The 16033-nt window shown below is 45.6% G+C and overlaps 1 protein-coding gene across 6 annotated transcripts in view; it reads right to left on the bottom strand.

The window, feature by feature from the left end:
• Positions 1 to 349: 349 nt before the first annotated feature.
• Positions 350 to 16033, bottom strand: part of LOC147449070 (beta-amylase-like) — a 40202-nt gene continuing 24518 nt past the window's right edge. For all 6 annotated transcript variants that reach the window (XM_086521603.1, XM_086521607.1, XM_086521605.1 and 3 more), the window contains 8 exons: positions 5269 to 5666; positions 5056 to 5157; positions 4543 to 4941; positions 4278 to 4442; positions 3927 to 4196; positions 1715 to 1924; positions 1399 to 1638; positions 350 to 903 (listed from right to left, as the gene is read on the bottom strand). In XM_086521603.1, the coding sequence (XP_086377729.1) occupies positions 553 to 903; positions 1399 to 1638; positions 1715 to 1924; positions 3927 to 4196; positions 4278 to 4442; positions 4543 to 4941; positions 5056 to 5157; positions 5269 to 5559 (2028 nt within the window). In that variant the 5' untranslated portion in view covers positions 5560 to 5666 and the 3' untranslated portion in view covers positions 350 to 552. The remainder of the gene's footprint in view (positions 904 to 1398; positions 1639 to 1714; positions 1925 to 3926; positions 4197 to 4277; positions 4443 to 4542; positions 4942 to 5055; positions 5158 to 5268; positions 5667 to 16033) is intronic.

The following is a 16033-nucleotide window of genomic DNA, read 5'->3' as shown; positions in this document are numbered from 1 at the left end:
ACTTGACATCTTACCTATCGGTGATGCTCAAGCCTTGTATGTTTGTTAATAGCTCTAATGCCTACTCTTGGTTACTATTTGACCTCAATCATACACAAATACTCTCATACAATACATCACAGGAAGTGTAGATAATTCTGAACTCCCGTAGTCCAGAGGAAACTAGTGACAAAAGCGTTTGCCTTCGGTTTCTAGGTGCATAGTTCTGGTCGTTCTTCTTGTATACTTTTTTGGTGTATGAGGGGAACGGCCGGGCGCGCCCTACCCGACTCCAAAAACAATACATCAGAGGACCTATGAAATGGATTTTATTAAGGTTAAGGGTCATGCGGGCATTCTTGAACCAAAAGAAAAGAAAGTCATATGAGGCCTTAAATTAAGGGATTTATTTACAAATTAAAAACCAAAAAATTCAATGCTTGAAATGCAAAGTAGGCCCAGTGAGTACAAAATAATGTATGCCTGTCTCCCTTTTTAACTAAGGCTTGTTTTAGGTAAAATTACAGTATGTACAGCTATCACATTGGATGTTCAATGGAAAGAGCAAAGAAGTCACTGAAGGGGCTGGGATTGGTCTTCATTGAGGCTAAGATCTTTGGTGACCGAGTTTTCAAAAGTTTGTGATACTTCTCTGGAAGGTCCTGTCCCATGCCATAGCCATGCTATGAGGTTCAAAGGAAATGGTGCTGATGCATTCTCCACCTGGGCACCCAGGCCCCCTCCTGGGGCATCTTCAGAGAAGAAAGGTTCGTTGGTTTTCTGAATGGCCAACGGAACATGGTACTTGTCAAGCGGCACCGACGCCACCGGCACGGCGGGCTCATACAGCAAATATTCTAATGGTTTGGAGTGTTCAAGTGGTACTCTTGGGTGGAAATATTTCTCTGGTTCTGGATAGTACTCCTGAAAACACATGTAAAATTATAAGCTCTGCCAAGCAGAATACATAAATCCAAAATCACAATTTCCTTATGCATGCACATTCACAGCCTGTGTCAGGACCTCTGAAACAATGAAACTAATTGCAAATGGGCATGAACATAGACTAGTGACGCCAGCATCACCTCGGGACGTTTCATTCCGAAACACAGAGTTTTGGTATAAAACCTTTAACCCCATTAGAAAGAGGAGATGAAACATCAGACCGAAACGTCAATCAATAAAAATGAAGAAATTATTGCCCAAAACCACTCAAACTTTGTGAGCTGTGGTAGGAAGTTAAGGGGAGTCTCAGCCTAGGTTTCATGTTGGGTGTTTCAGGACCACCGAAAATGTTTCAGGAGTTTCAATGTTTCACCCCTCCCAAACACAACCTTCTTCTACTGATGTTTTGTAAACTGAAAAATGTTGCTTGCTCTCGTACCAGCTACAACATAAAAATTGCCCTCGAATGCTTACCAAGCCAGCATGCATTTGCCGTACAAACGACACAAACTCCCTCCAGTTATTTTCTTGCATCAGCTCTGGTCCAAGCCTCAAATATGTAAAAGAAAACACCCTTCTCTTTGGAAAAGTTTTGCTACTAATGCCATCAGGCCTTGCATTGAGCAGAATTCGATTAAAAGCAGCCCTATCAAACCTAGGCAATGCATTCTCACAAGATACATCTATTCCCTCATTCCACCCAGCATTTGTAACCTGCATTGAAAGCAAAAAAAAACTTAGATGCTTGCTGAGGGCAGCCCTGACATGTTTGCAGAGATGAAACCTTGACCTGTCTGACAAGACCCTCAGGGCCACACTTCGCTTTCCAATAATGTTCCCTGTCACGCATCTCAATGCACGTAAAATTCAAAATTGCTTTATGCCGGGCAAGCATTTTGGCAATAGGCTTGTAGCCATCTCTTTCTCGAAGGTTATAATACCCAGCAGCAAGCTCAGCAGCATGATTCTTAGATTTGTACCACCAGTGAATACCTGCTATCTGCCATATAAATAAGTCGACAATAAGATATCATAATTACACATGAAGATGAGTGCCGGAGATGGACATACTCACCATACCATGGAGCTTACAGGGACTTTTGAATGCATGAAAAGAAAGTTCGAGATATATCACACAGAAGATGTGCAAAGTAGTTCATTACACGTATGTATTATTTCTTTGAAACACTTAATCGGACCTACAAGCCTGTCCACTCTACATGCAATACAATACAATGGTACACATTGAAAGAAGGTATCATATATCCCAATCACAACCATGAGAGAAGAGAAAACCTAAGTAAATTTCTCCATTCCATTTCCATTAGTAGTGGTAAGCTAGGTTCTGGTTCATGTCAGTCTTCAAAATGTTTCCTTGTTTCATCTCCTTATGTGCCAACATCCCCTGATGAAAAGATATCATTAATCACAAACTTTCTCATCTGATCAGCCTGGAAAAATCAATCCACGACTTTGCAGTGTCTATTTATATACCTAGATGAATCTAGGATAAGCCTAAATGCACCTTTAAAGGTAAGTGCAAGGTATATGTACTGAAACGCCACTTTTGGTACATTTGAGGCGATACATATGTCAATTTGACTGCCACAATAATGTCCTGTCAAATCTGAGTCCATAGCACCGATCGTAACACACAAACAGTGTGTGCTGTTTTCTAGTGAGAGCAGTCATAACTAGAAATACCGCCGAGGGGGCCAACGCATCTCAGAGGGGAACTCTGTGAATCTTGTCTCCTGCAAGGGTTGTTCTAAGTGATCGTTTGTGAGGTTGGGTGACCAAAATTCTTTCTAAGCATCCAATATTCTCAAGCAATAACATTTTGGCATGTGAACCTTTTCAACGACCGAATTGCAATAAACAATCTTGTCATGAGAAGCTGCACCTGTGCTACAGTGTAAGAGAAGCGTCTTCAAATTTTCACTTCTCTGTGAGGTCTGGAAAAGATAACGATGTGGTGGGGGGAAAATTTTTGAGACATCTATCAAGGAGAGTAGTAGGAGGCTGGTCTACTCATCTTGATTAATGGTAGCTTATTCGCCTCTTGCCCCAGGCACTCCAATAGAAATACTTTAAATGGCAGACTTATTTATTTAAGACCACGGATGGCAAGAGCGAACTAAACATACCCAATAACATTGTCCTACAGATTACACACAATATGTTAAATGTCTTGGCCAATGTTTGAAAGGTGTGTTTCTCTTATTTTGTTTTGTTTTCGGAGTTGGGTAGGGCACGCCCGGTCGCTCCCCTCATACAACAAAAAAGTATACAAGAAGAACAACCAGGACTATGCACCTAGAAACCGAAGGCAGACGCTTTTGTCACTAATTTCCTCTGGACTACGAGAGTCCAGAATTATCTACACTCTTAGGGCCATGACTAATCCCTTGAGAGACCCATTTCGCCAACTTGATTTGAGCGTGACAGCGACCAAGTACCTCTGTTCAGAGGCCCAGGTACTGCGGGACTTGCTTCGGTCTTCCCTTTGGAGATGTCTCCTCCAGGTAACTTGCCGCTCACCTCACTAAACTTCCTTTGAAACCCGACGGTTTTCCCCTAGGAAATGCCATACCCGCTTGGAAGGGCGTCAATTCTAATGCTTGAGGCAGAATCTACCTTTGTGAAAGAGATTAATAAGTTTTCTCTCAATTTGGCAAGGTAAGCGCATGAGAATAATATTGTACAAGAAGGAAAATATGGTGAATATCCATTATGTATCATTTCAACTATTTGTGCAAGAAGAACAAAGGACATATTGAAGCTGTGGAATCAAGTACCATTTCAAAACTACATGTAATGCTACACAGGTGTCCTTTTGGTTTTCTAGCTATCATCCATGTGAGAACCTTCCACAGGTTAAACAGCCTTAAAGAAAAATTCAAATGAACCAGCAGAAAAATGAGTGTCGGGATTCATGTAATAAGAGACTTCAATTATACACTAAACAATCATAAACACAGACAGAATTACCTAAATAATACCTTGGCTGCTAATCTGACCTTGCAACCTTCAAATACTTCTGATGCAGCTTCAAGGATTGTATCCCCATGTTTCAATAAGATGCCTGAGTACCATTCCAAGAAGAACCTTCCATAATCGGTGGTAAAAGTGCCACGTCTGCGGAAAAATCCAGTTGCTTGTGGCCAATCGTTATAATGTCCAGCGTCTTTTGGACCTGAGGAGCCCCAGTCCTGCTGGCCAATGCTTTTTGCAGCTTTCCTTAGGTCAGATAGTAGATATTTGTCATAACACTGGAATAAAATGAAGTTCTATCAGTCTGACCCTTGGGAAATAATAAGCTACGACTTTAGAAGAAATGGAGCTACACTTACCTGAAACTCCCCGATGCCTGGAAAACGCCACCCTTGACTATTTGCAAAGGATGGGTACCGAAGTTCTCCAGATGGACCAAGTCCCACCTCTATTTCTGTTATCATTTCTGATTCCAGAAAATCAGACATGTTTTGCTTGAAACTATGCATGAAATCTTGATACACCTACAATCCAAAAAGATACAATCAAGTAATTGATAAAAGAATGCCAAGACAATAATTAGATAAGGCTCCATCTCAGAAAAGATAGGCATATCAACTCTACCTCTACAGCAGTTCGGCCATTAAGAACAGGCTCATTATCAATTCCAAAGCTCAAGTACTCCTGATTCCGTTTGGTGTCACGATTTGTGAAAAAGATATCCGGGTTTGACTTGCCTTCCTTGCAAACCCATTCTGGTAGGGGAATGTAGCAACTGTCGGCTGCATTGCTTCCACACTGATGGAAAGACATGACTGTTTGCAACTTGAAACCATAGCTATGAATTAGCTCAAATAATGATCTGTAAGCTGACCACTCGTAGCATTTTGGTCCACTTTTCTCAACAATGCCCCACCAAACATCCACCATGAGGCCATCTACATGGGCAGCTTTCAATGCGCGTAAATGTGCATGAAGAAGGTCCACATTCACAAGTTCATTATCCGCACTGACTGTATCTAGCTGCATCAGAAAATATTTAAAGTGTGGGAAAGATGTACCTAAGAATAGCAAGATGTAGCACTGATCATAGCTGTGACTTCTTCCTTTTTATGACAACCTCATAGATGGCATTACCGGCAACATTACGTACACTGGTATGTAGTGTGCCAATAATACACCACTCTTGGAATTTGGAAAAGGATAGTCTGTCAACCTGTGTGAAATTTTCTCGTTGACCTGGACAAGACAATGAGAGTTACTAGAACTTCCTTGCTTGAACAAGAGCAGAGATAGCAAATTTAGATAACTTCCTTTTGCATGTAAATTAGTCTGCATCACATAATGTACCTTAAAGGATTCAGAAGAACTGAATGCACTACTTTCCATCTGAGAGGGTTGAAATCCACCTTGGCTTAAAGGTAGCATTGCATCCCCTTCATAAATGTATGAACAGTGAATGTTCCGTACACCAGCAAGCAAGTGCCTCCTTGTTCTTTTCTCATGCCCACCTAGATTGGTCCTCATTCCAGAACAAAGGATATCGGCATTTTTGAGTCGAGATTCAAGCACTTTGTTACAAAGGTTCATACGAGTTGCTTGCAGGTCCCAGTCCACTGCTTGCCCACTGGAAAACGCCATTTGTCCAGCTATTGGGCAATAGGCTGGCTGGTTAATGAGAGATTGCAAGCTTTAGCTGTCTTCTAAAAGAGCTGTCTTCCTTGATGGATGTGACCGGGTTGAAAGCTCTGGCAGAAGAAAATGACAGTACAAATTGTAAGTGATAAGTGTGAACCCTTTCTCTTCTGAAACCAAACAAACAGAAGAGCTACCTCCTATCAGTGCCTTCTTTTACTGATAAATTAAAACTACATTTAAACGTTTTGGGAATACATCAAACTTGACAAAGTGATATCATTATGCACCATGTACATTCATACGTTCACTCAAAGACCAAGAACCGTCATAGTCCGTAGTGCCAAGTACATAACACCTACATTTGTAACATTCTTATATTAATTGCCGGTTCACTAAAGTGTTAAGTTTGACACTTTTTATGGTCCTCAGGATGAACAGGGCCGTGGCCTTCATTCAACAGTTCCAAGCAGCCTTTTCAAGACACAATTTGCAGAAGCTTCTGTCAAAGTGCAGTGGAACGTGTGGTGACAAGGGAACACACGGAGCCAGAGAGAGCGAGAAAGAGAGGAGAGGAGCAGAGACAAGAGAGGAGATGGGGACAAGCCTTGCGAGGCACAACTGTGCAATCACAAGAGAGTTCAAGGCTCTGCCAGAATGAGGGCACCCCCCTCTCCCTGTATAGGGAGCCTGAAAAAATGCCCAGCCCAACCTAAAACATCCCACAGCCCATACATGAGAAAAAAACTGCAAAAATACGCTAAAAATAGGGTGCTCAAGGCCTAAAACTGGCTGGCACACAAAAACTACAAAATCATGGCACTTGTACCTGTTAAAGTTATGGCATCTCAAGTAAACTGCCCAATGTGATCCCAATCTTTATTTTGGCTTTTAGGTATTTATTTTACTTATTTGTCAAAGTCTGGTAGGGCAATTTACTTAGGTGAATATATATGCAACCAAATGCCCCCATTGTTTAAGCATCGGTTATTCATTGCCAAGGTTGGTTGATTCAAAAGTCTCTCTCTCTTTCTCTCTCAACATATAGAGATGCACATATCCCTAGTACTAGAGCTCCACCCATCCCCATAGATCTCATCACCCACCACACGTCCTTCTCTCTTTTATTTTGTACCAATGTGAACTCTTTTGTCTTTTCCAATAGACTGCGGACATACACACATGTATACTTGATTTGTCTCATAGGCCGACTTTGGCCTCACATAGACGTTAAAAAGCTCTCTCTCTCTCCTCTCTCTCTCTCTCTCTCTCTCTCTCTCTCTCTCTCTCTCTCTCTCTGTTACATCCAGTTTACCGGGTACCTATTGTATCAGCTGCTACACCCACGTAGTTTTAGATTGTAGTAGTAGTAGTAGTATTTTGTTCCACTTCTAGTTCTTTTCTAGTTCTTTTGTACCCAGACATGGTATTAGATTCACTATTTTGTAACTGATTGGTCTCATAGGTCATTTTGGCCTTTTGAAGACGTTAATATAACATTTCATTTCATTTCATTTCTCTCTCTCTCCTCGTGTGTGTGTGTGTGTGTGTGTGTGTGAGATTGTGGATGCCATTCCGCCTTTGATCTCCCAGATGTATGTTGATATGGACATAGCCTAGTTCCGCTTTGTTATGTGTGTTCAATATGTTATCCAGGATTATGGCAGGGATTATTTGTCACGATTAAGGGAACAAGTTAATCAGGTAAAGGATGCTTGTAGCAGATAAATGCACTTGGCTAATCATTCTTCTCTTACTGCCACCCAAATGATTAAGTTGCTTTCTGCTCGCGTTATGCTACGGCACAATGATGAGAGGAAATTGGCCAAATGGCAGACTCGAGCTCATCGACAAGCTTTTGCAGATAAAGGATGTGCTTCTAAACAATTCTTCCAGCATTTGCATCACTCTAGGCAGTCTCAAGCTATACGAAGAGTTAAATTACCGTCAGGGGAGTGGACCTACACTTTCCGAGAGTTGGCACTAGCCCTACACTCTCATTATGGCAAGATTTTTTAAGCCCCTCCTTCTCCCACGAGAAAAGCTCGCCAAGCGCATCACATGTTTCTATCGCATGTTGCTCCCATTCTTTCGATGCGGCAAGCTCAAGACTTGGAAGTTGTTTTCACTGATTCAGAATTATATGCTGGCTTGCTTGATTTGGGTCGATGGAGAGCTGTGTCTTTTTGGGATTATTTGAAGATGCCTTTGTTGTTCATGATGAATACAACTTGGGAACAGGACGAATTGCCTTCCTCTTGGAAAGAAGGATTGCTTAAGCTGATACGTAAGCATGCATTGTGCGAAGAATTCTCTCATTGGCGCCCTATTACACTCATGCCTGTGGTATATAAATTAATGGCAAAAATGCTTGCTAACCAACTCAAGTGCTTTCTGCATGAAGGCTTGCATCAATCTCGATACGGCTTCATTCCACGACGTCAAATTACTGATAACCTCGCGAATGTCATCATTGGAATGGAATATGCAAAATATACTCGACAGGATGTCTTGATCATGCAGATCGACATTGAAAAGGCATTTGATATTGTTCTTTGGAATTATATTGCGGATACCATGCAACACTTGGGCTTTGGGCCTAGGCTATCCTGTGTCGTGCTTTTCTTGTATGCACACAGCATGTCACGTGACACATCCAACCCTATGTGTCCGTGGACAAGCTACAGCATGACCAGGGTTCGGTTCAGTAAAGTCAGTCTAGAATAAGAAGTGATCTGGCACTTTTGTGAGTCTGTTCGCAGACCGTGCATGTCCAGACACTTAGATTAGATGCATATCCTCTGGTTGCACATAGCATGACCATCAGATTCCAGTCAGATCCCATCAGTAGCATTTTTACAGTGCATAGGCCTATTTTCCCTATTTTTAACATTTTTCACTTATTATTTTTAAGTGACTTTTGTTGGAAAGTAGGTAGGGCAATTTTGCTAAGTTTGTATAAATAAAATCCAAAGCTAGCACTTTCAAGTAGAAGAGGCAGCAGGAGCACCTTGCTCAACAGGAAACTTCTCAGCAAGACCAACACCCGCAGTAGCCCTAGCGTTTTCTCTCCACTAAAGACCTAGCGTTTTTGCATCAGATCAGCCTTGGCGTTTTGTGCATAGCAGATCAGCCCCGGCGTCATCACTACACAACAGATCAACCTAGCGTCTTGCATTTGCAGGACAACCGGCGACAGCAGCAGATTTTCAGCCCTAGCATTTTTGCATCTGCATCGTACCCCAACGTTTTGCAGATTCACCGCGACGGAACCTCAAGAAACACCAGCATTTTCAGTTTTCAGCCCTTGGACACCGCAGATCAAGTCCCGAACCTCGCAGATCTCACCTTCCCGCAGTAGATCCTCGCCGCACGGTCAGTTTCCGCAAGGTTTACAGTTTCAGCCCGGAAAACGCAGATTTCAGCATCTGCGTTTTCAGCGCGTCGTCGTCGCATCGTCGCCATCGACATCGTCCCCGACATAGAGTCAGAATTCAGCAGATAAAGATTTGCAGATTTCAGCCCTTAGCATTTTCAGATTTCAGCCCGTCTCGTCGTCGTCGTCATCGTCGTCGACATCCTCGGCAAGTCTAAGCATTGTAAAGATTTGTGCAATCATAAGTAGACCGCTCTCGCCATAGAGAGTAGGGACTTCGGAGGAGGGTTTTACAACATCTCTGGTGTCGTATTCTCTTCTCTATCTCTCAGTCTCATGCACCTTCACGCACAGTGTCCATTCACTTTGTTTGTGTCCATTGCACTCTCTCATTAAAGAACGGAAGGCTCTCCCTTCCGTAAGTAAAAAGGAACCTTGAGCACCGTTCGGAGCACTCATCTTGAGCAAAGTTCAAACATTCATTCCGTTGCACCTTACACAGCATTCTGCAGGCTTGCTGGATGGATCTCTCACAGAATCTTGGCCTTTGGGGCGGTCCGTAAGGCAAGGCTACTCTCTGAGTGCTTTGCTTTATGCGATTGCTACTCATCCCTTGTTTATGTATTTGGATTCCTTGGCTTCCACTGGTAGGCTACATGGCCTGACTTTACCTTCTGGACGACAGTTTGCTAGTCAGGCTTATGCGGATGATTCTTTGTTCATACCCGCAATAACTATGATGATGACATCATGGTTTCAGACGCATGGCTTCACTATGGACAGGCTTCCCTTCAGGCACCCTCGATGTCTCTTACACAGGTGGAGATTGTGTGTCGTTGGTCAAATATGCACATCCTCACATCAGCTGGAGATTGAGACTGGTAGATTCAGAGGGATACCAGCAGACAACAGGATATGCCGCTTATGCCAGCTAGAGCCAGAGACAAAGCTACATTACATATGTCATTGCACAATGTACTATGCGATACAGGGCCGTATCCACTGCTTATTCACAGAGGGTTTCGGTCCTTTCTCTAGGGTCATGAGTTATGAGGATTAGAGATGTCTTGGGCTATATCTACTTGAGTTATACAGATATAGAGACACTTTACTGGGGCGAGATAGAGAGAGCCAGTCCCAAAGACAAATTACAGACTTCTTTTCACTAGATATGGAACAGCCAGAAGAGCAGCCATCACTGTAGAGCTCGGCCCACACTCATTCGACCACGACTGGCACTCTCATCGACCGAGCACTGGAGCTACAGAGATCGAGACGACCACGATTGAGGAGAGGGGCTACACAGCATCGACGGAGACTACAGCACAAGATTCGAGCCATACTCTCTCGACATCCAGAGTGCAGATGAGGATGGATTCTAGTAATAGTATCTTTGTTCTAGTTCTTTTGTACCCAGACATGGTATTAGATTCACCATTTTGTAACAGATTGGTCTCATAGGTCATTTTAGCCTTTTGAAGACGTTAATATAACATTTCATTTCATTTCATATCTCTCTCTCTCTCTCTCTCTCTCTCTCTCTCTCTCTCTCTCTCTCTCTCTCTCTCTCTCTCTCTCTCTCTCTCTCTCTCTCTCTCTCTCTCTCTATGCTTCCGCATTGTCGTCTTTGACATGGTATCAGAGCCTTGGTGGAGCATTTGCGGCGCTGAGAAGAATCGAAGAGAGTCCCTTCCCTACTACCTTGCCGGCAGCACGCGCCTTCCCCCCATCCTCGGCCCTTGACAACGACGACCCCCCCTCCCCTTTGGCAACGATGTCAACGACCATCCCCACATTTTTTGACTCAACGTTTTAAAATGTCGTGTGCTACCTACCAGTTGGTGGGACGCAAAGGGGCAGCAAAGGATTAAAAATTGACCGTCTTGGTGACGAGAAAGTAAAGTTTTTTTGGAGCCCTTCGAGCAGATCTTGTGGAGCGGCTTGGGGATTTCGCTGCCACCCTTTTGGAGTGCGAGGACTCAGGAGTTATTTCTAGATCTAACACTTCAACATGGCACCCCCTTACTCAAGCGCCAACAGTGATAACCAACACCAACTATCGGCTACGGAAAGCGGATCGACTAGTTCCCACTATCAAAGGTACAACGTGAATCGGGTGATGAACGTGTCTGCAACCAATAGATCTCGTACCGGATAACCAATAGATCTCGTATCCATCGGAATGGATCTCCTCGTAGTCAAGGTCACGTACCGCACACAGAACGGACATAGGAACACACCTCAGGCAATGGCACACCGAAGAGGGTGTGCACACGCAAGGGATGGCGAACGCTAGCAAGAGGAGAGAGGATCGCAAGTAAAAACGCGTGGAGAGAGAAAACGCTAGAGAGAAGATGTCACCTGCACAGCAAAACACTAGCAAGACAGAAAACGCTAGAGACACGAGAGTGTGCCCAAAAGTTGGATCTCTGCACTGAACATATGTCAACAGTATCGGGGGGGGAGGTCACAACTTGATGACGTGGCATAACCCTGGACATTAAAGTAAATGGATTTTCACCTTATAAGTTGTTCCAACTTAGGGACATTGGCCGAGGTGGGGCTTGGGGACATGTAGACCATAAAATGAGTGCAGCCCAACAGTACGGACCCCCGGACATTACGCTGACTGGCTGACGTGGCACTGTACGGAACCTCTGCATTTTACACTGACTGTACGGACGGCTGCAAAACGCCCTGGCTATACGGAATTCCGCGGTTTCCGCTAGCTGTTTTTAGCGCTAGCAGCTTTTGGAAACTCTTGCTTTTAATTTTAGACGCTTTTGGGGGCTCTGCTTTTAGCAACCCTATGTAATCTTTATAAGTGGCCTTAGGTTTATGGACTCTGGAGTACTTGATCAATCTTTTCACACATGTGTCGGCCTGCAGTTGACGTTGACGTTTGTACTCCGCTCTTGCAAACTTCTCAGCCGAAAAATTTGCCCAAATCTTCATTCTTTTCTTCAGCTCTTGCGCCGAATTTCAACTTTTCTCTGCCTCCCGACCGAGATGTGTTATCTCTGCCAGATTCTCCGCAAGAACCCATGTATAATCTGGAGTTCTTTATGGCTTATGCCCTGTAAGACAGAGCAATGAAGACGGGAGCACGCCCGATGCGCGAGGGTCGGAACACGAAGATTCTTTTACAAAAACATGCATATGCTGCAAAAAGGATCGTATCCTCCGTAGAAGAAGAATCTTTCTAAGCTCTGATACCACTGTAACAAGCTTGGACACTCCAAGGGAGAAATCAATAGCAACACGTTAACAAAAACTTCATAATCACTGAACTTTAATTGAGAGTGAGAGTGAGTGAACACGGCCCGGCGTAGTTCAATCCCCAGAGGTATTGGCCCCAATGTCTAGCATCCCTTTCAGTATTTCTTTTTCATTATTGCAAAAGTACAAGTCCTAAGGGACCTCTACTCTCAAACTCTGCATCCAGTTGCTCTCCATAGTGAGGCCAAAAGCAAAGCCCCAAAAGCTTCTAAACTCAAAAGCAATTAGCCCGAAAATCAACTGGTCAAAAAATCTGCTAGGAAAAGCAGCTAGTGCAATTTGCGGAAATCCGTACAGGCTGCCACGTCAGCACCTGTCAACGCAAATCATGGGGGTCACTGTCTGCCACATCAGCAGGCCGCACTGTTTGCCACGTTAGCATGTCCATCCGCGGGTGGTCATGCCATGTCATGGTTCTGTGACAGCACCTCTTAATAATAGCTTTTTAACTTATCAATAATTGACATATAGCATGATTCATACAGTCGTAGGGTCCCAGATATCTGCTCGAACTAGGCGTTTTGGTCCTTGGACCTATATAAATGACTCTAGGGATCACCTCTCCAAACACATTCAATACCTGTCGTAAAGTACCCAGCAGCACAAGCATACCCTAGCATTTTCCCCTCCATCCTCACCCTGGCGTATTTAGCATGTACATATAGATGTCAGCCAGAGTCTCCAAGATCCACTAGCGTTTCAGCATCCCTGTGTAGATTAACCTAGCGCTTCTGCAACAGATCAGCCTTCAGTTTCCCAGCATCCATTAGCCTCATCCATTGCAGATTTCAGCCCTCAAGCCTAGCATTTTCAGCATTCAGCCTTCAAGCACCATTGGTAACAGATTTCAGCCATAATCTCATCTAGTACCATCGCAGATCCAGATCTTCATCACTAGCGTTTTCTATTTTCAGCCCTTAACCTCGCAGATCCAAGCATCTACCGCAAGATCCCATCAATAGTTTAGCATCTAGGAACATTGTATCAGCATTTGTGCAATCCAAAGCAAATACCTCTCTAACGATAGAGGGGGGGCCCTTGGAAGGGGGTTTGGGACCCCATCCGGTGTTAGTCTCTGTTTCCCTGGCGTGAGGAGGGAGTACCTTTGGCTCCTTTCCATGATAGGCTTAGAGATTGGGACTTTCCTGGAGACACCTCGCACGGCAGCCTCTATAGCTGCCAAGGCGGCTGGCATTCCCATAGTATGTGTTTTGGTTCGGGACACCCACACCCTCCCGAAGGTCATCCTGTGAGTGGTGGTTGGTTCCGTCAGAGCGTGGAGTGCTCTCGAATCAGTGTTTCATTTGTCGTAAGATGGGCCATCTTGCGAAGGCCTGTCCACGAAGGAGGCCCCGACCTTCACCTCATGCTCAGCCCCAGCCTCCAAGGGTTGGCCAGTAGCAGTAGACAGAGTCACAGGGTACTCCAACAGAGCCACCCTCTGAGCCTGGGGCTCAGGCGGAGGAGGGCTGTCAACAGGTTTGTGGTCGGCGTCGACAGGGGCCACCACGCCTGCCTGACACTCAAGAGTGGTGGCTTCAGGCCAGCAGCAATGGGTGCACACAGGGAACCCTTTCGACCCTCTTCAAGAGGACGAGGTCCCAACTCCACCCTCCACCTCAGCCTCACCTTCAATAACCCCTCCCCCCCTGCCTCCTTCCTCCTCCCCCTCCCCACCTCGCCCTTCTCCCTCTGCCGCTCTCCACCCCCGCCCCCCACTCCTCCTCCCGCTAGCACCCCTGCTTCCACATCTCCTCCACCTCCTACCTCGCAGCCGACCCAGGGGGCAGGACCTTCCTCGGTTGCTAGGAGATCTCTTGGCAGCGCTTTTGCCATGAGTCGCCTGGAGAGAGAGGGACAGCCTTTCTTGTGAACCCTTCTTATGGTGCAAACGTCTCCCTTTGCAGCAGTTCCTCGTAGACTGGTGAGCTTCGACATTTGTCGTCGGTGGGACTTCTTTGCCTACGTCTTCACATGTTTTCTCGGCGACCCTTCACCAAACTTTGAGGCAACTTGCTTCAGAGTTCATGTAACGTTCCTTGCAGCTTGAGGGATAGAGGCCCTGGACTCGGTGGTTGGCTTCTCTCTTCCCCTATGTGGCAGGGACCAGCTTGAGTGGACTTTGGACTCAGTGTTGGAGTGACTGTAGGCACAGGCCCTCGAGTTCTCTCACCGCATGGGAGACCTGGGGGTTAGAGACTTGGTACAGACTCTAGGGCCATTGGCCAAGTTCTCCGTGACACCTCCAGACTTGGCAAGATGTAGATACATTGTGGTACACTTCTTTGCTGACACGCAGAGCCCGCCATGCTATGTACACATACATGAGGACTTCTGGACAGAGGAGGTTGCCCTGCGCACGGCTCGTTCTTCTTGGGCGTGGGCTAGACACTCATTGCAGTCATGCCTATCTCGAGGACGCTCGGATGCGGATTATTCCCCATCCAAGTCAGCCTCGAAGATAGCACGATTAGCTGCTGCTGCAGCATCAGTTTTCTCTTGCTCTCCATGAGGATCGTCTCATGGAATGTGCAGGGATTAGGTGGCCCCCAGTTTTAGCGCCGGAGGAGTCGATTACGTCAGGAGCTTCAACGATGCCTTGTGGGCGGAGAGATTGATCTTCTTATGCTACACGATCATTATCTGTGTGAGAGCCGCATTAGACGAGGTGGTCAGCTTTTGCGTGTGCGATATGAGACATTTTGGTCAGCTACATTTGGACCTGGTGGTATCCAAGGAGGGGCATGTATGACTATTGCGGACTTTTGGCAGCAGGCCATTGTGGACAGAGGTATTCTTGTACCTAGTAGGGCTCAATCGATTACTATGCAGGTTCAGGGTTGTCTCTTGGGCTTCTTGAACATCTATGCGTCCAATGTGGCAAGTGCACGTGCAAGTTTTGGTCTCACATTGTAGAGTCTCTGCTGCATGCAAAGCAATGGTGCATTGGGGGTGACTTCAACATGCTGGAGGACCCCTCTTGACAGGATTCGAGGTAGCCATGCTACTGTGCACGAAGCTGAGTTGGCAGCTTGGGAGAGGCTATGTATGACTTTGAGGGTTTGAGATGTTTGGCAGCACTCTGGCTTTGTGAGGCTCCCAGATAGCCTAGCCTTCTCTCGTCCGGACCGTAGAGTGGGAGGAGTGAATCTATCTCGGATAGATCGCTTCTACGCTAGTGACCAATTCTGTGACTTGGGTGGGACAACTTGCACCATGCACCATGCACCAATGATCCTCACTGTGATAAATAGACAGAGGAGAGGGAGCACAATGCTACGCATCCCTGAGAGGATCTTGTTGGACGCTGAGCTCGGAGAGCGAGTGGTGGCTCTTTGGTCAGAGGGCTTGGACATGCAGGACTCTCCTGCTGACAGAGGCCGTGGACTTGCTCAGCTTAAGTCGGTTCTTTCTTTAGGAGTCTACGACCCACCTGGCTGCAGCGAGAGAGGAAGAGCATTGTCTCCGATTGGGTGTTACTTCCTTGCAGAGGATGCAAGAGCAACACCCAGACAATCCCTGGTTGGAGGAGCAGTTGTAGCAGGCTCGTCGGGAGCTTGCCAGCATAGAGGAGAGGCGTCATGAGTTTGCTTTCCATCGACATGCATCTTAGTGGACCCAGGTGGGTGACAGAGTGACAGGGGCGTTCTTTGAGACAGTGGAACCCCACCATGCGCACACCAATATCAGCCAATTGAGGAGGCTTGACGGCTTAGTTGCCTCAGAGCTAGAGACATGCGTGCAGTTGCTACTGATTTTTATCGTGACATGTTGTCAGCAGAGCCTCAGTCAGAGCATCAGGATGCATGCAGAGAGTAGGTTTGG

The sequence above is a fragment of the Adiantum capillus-veneris genome, chromosome 10, assembly GCF_014529385.1.
Source record: "Adiantum capillus-veneris isolate H3 chromosome 10, ASM1452938v2, whole genome shotgun sequence".
NCBI classification, from domain to species: domain Eukaryota; kingdom Viridiplantae; phylum Streptophyta; class Polypodiopsida; order Polypodiales; family Pteridaceae; genus Adiantum; species Adiantum capillus-veneris.
This window is presented reverse-complemented; position numbering and strand designations above follow the sequence as displayed.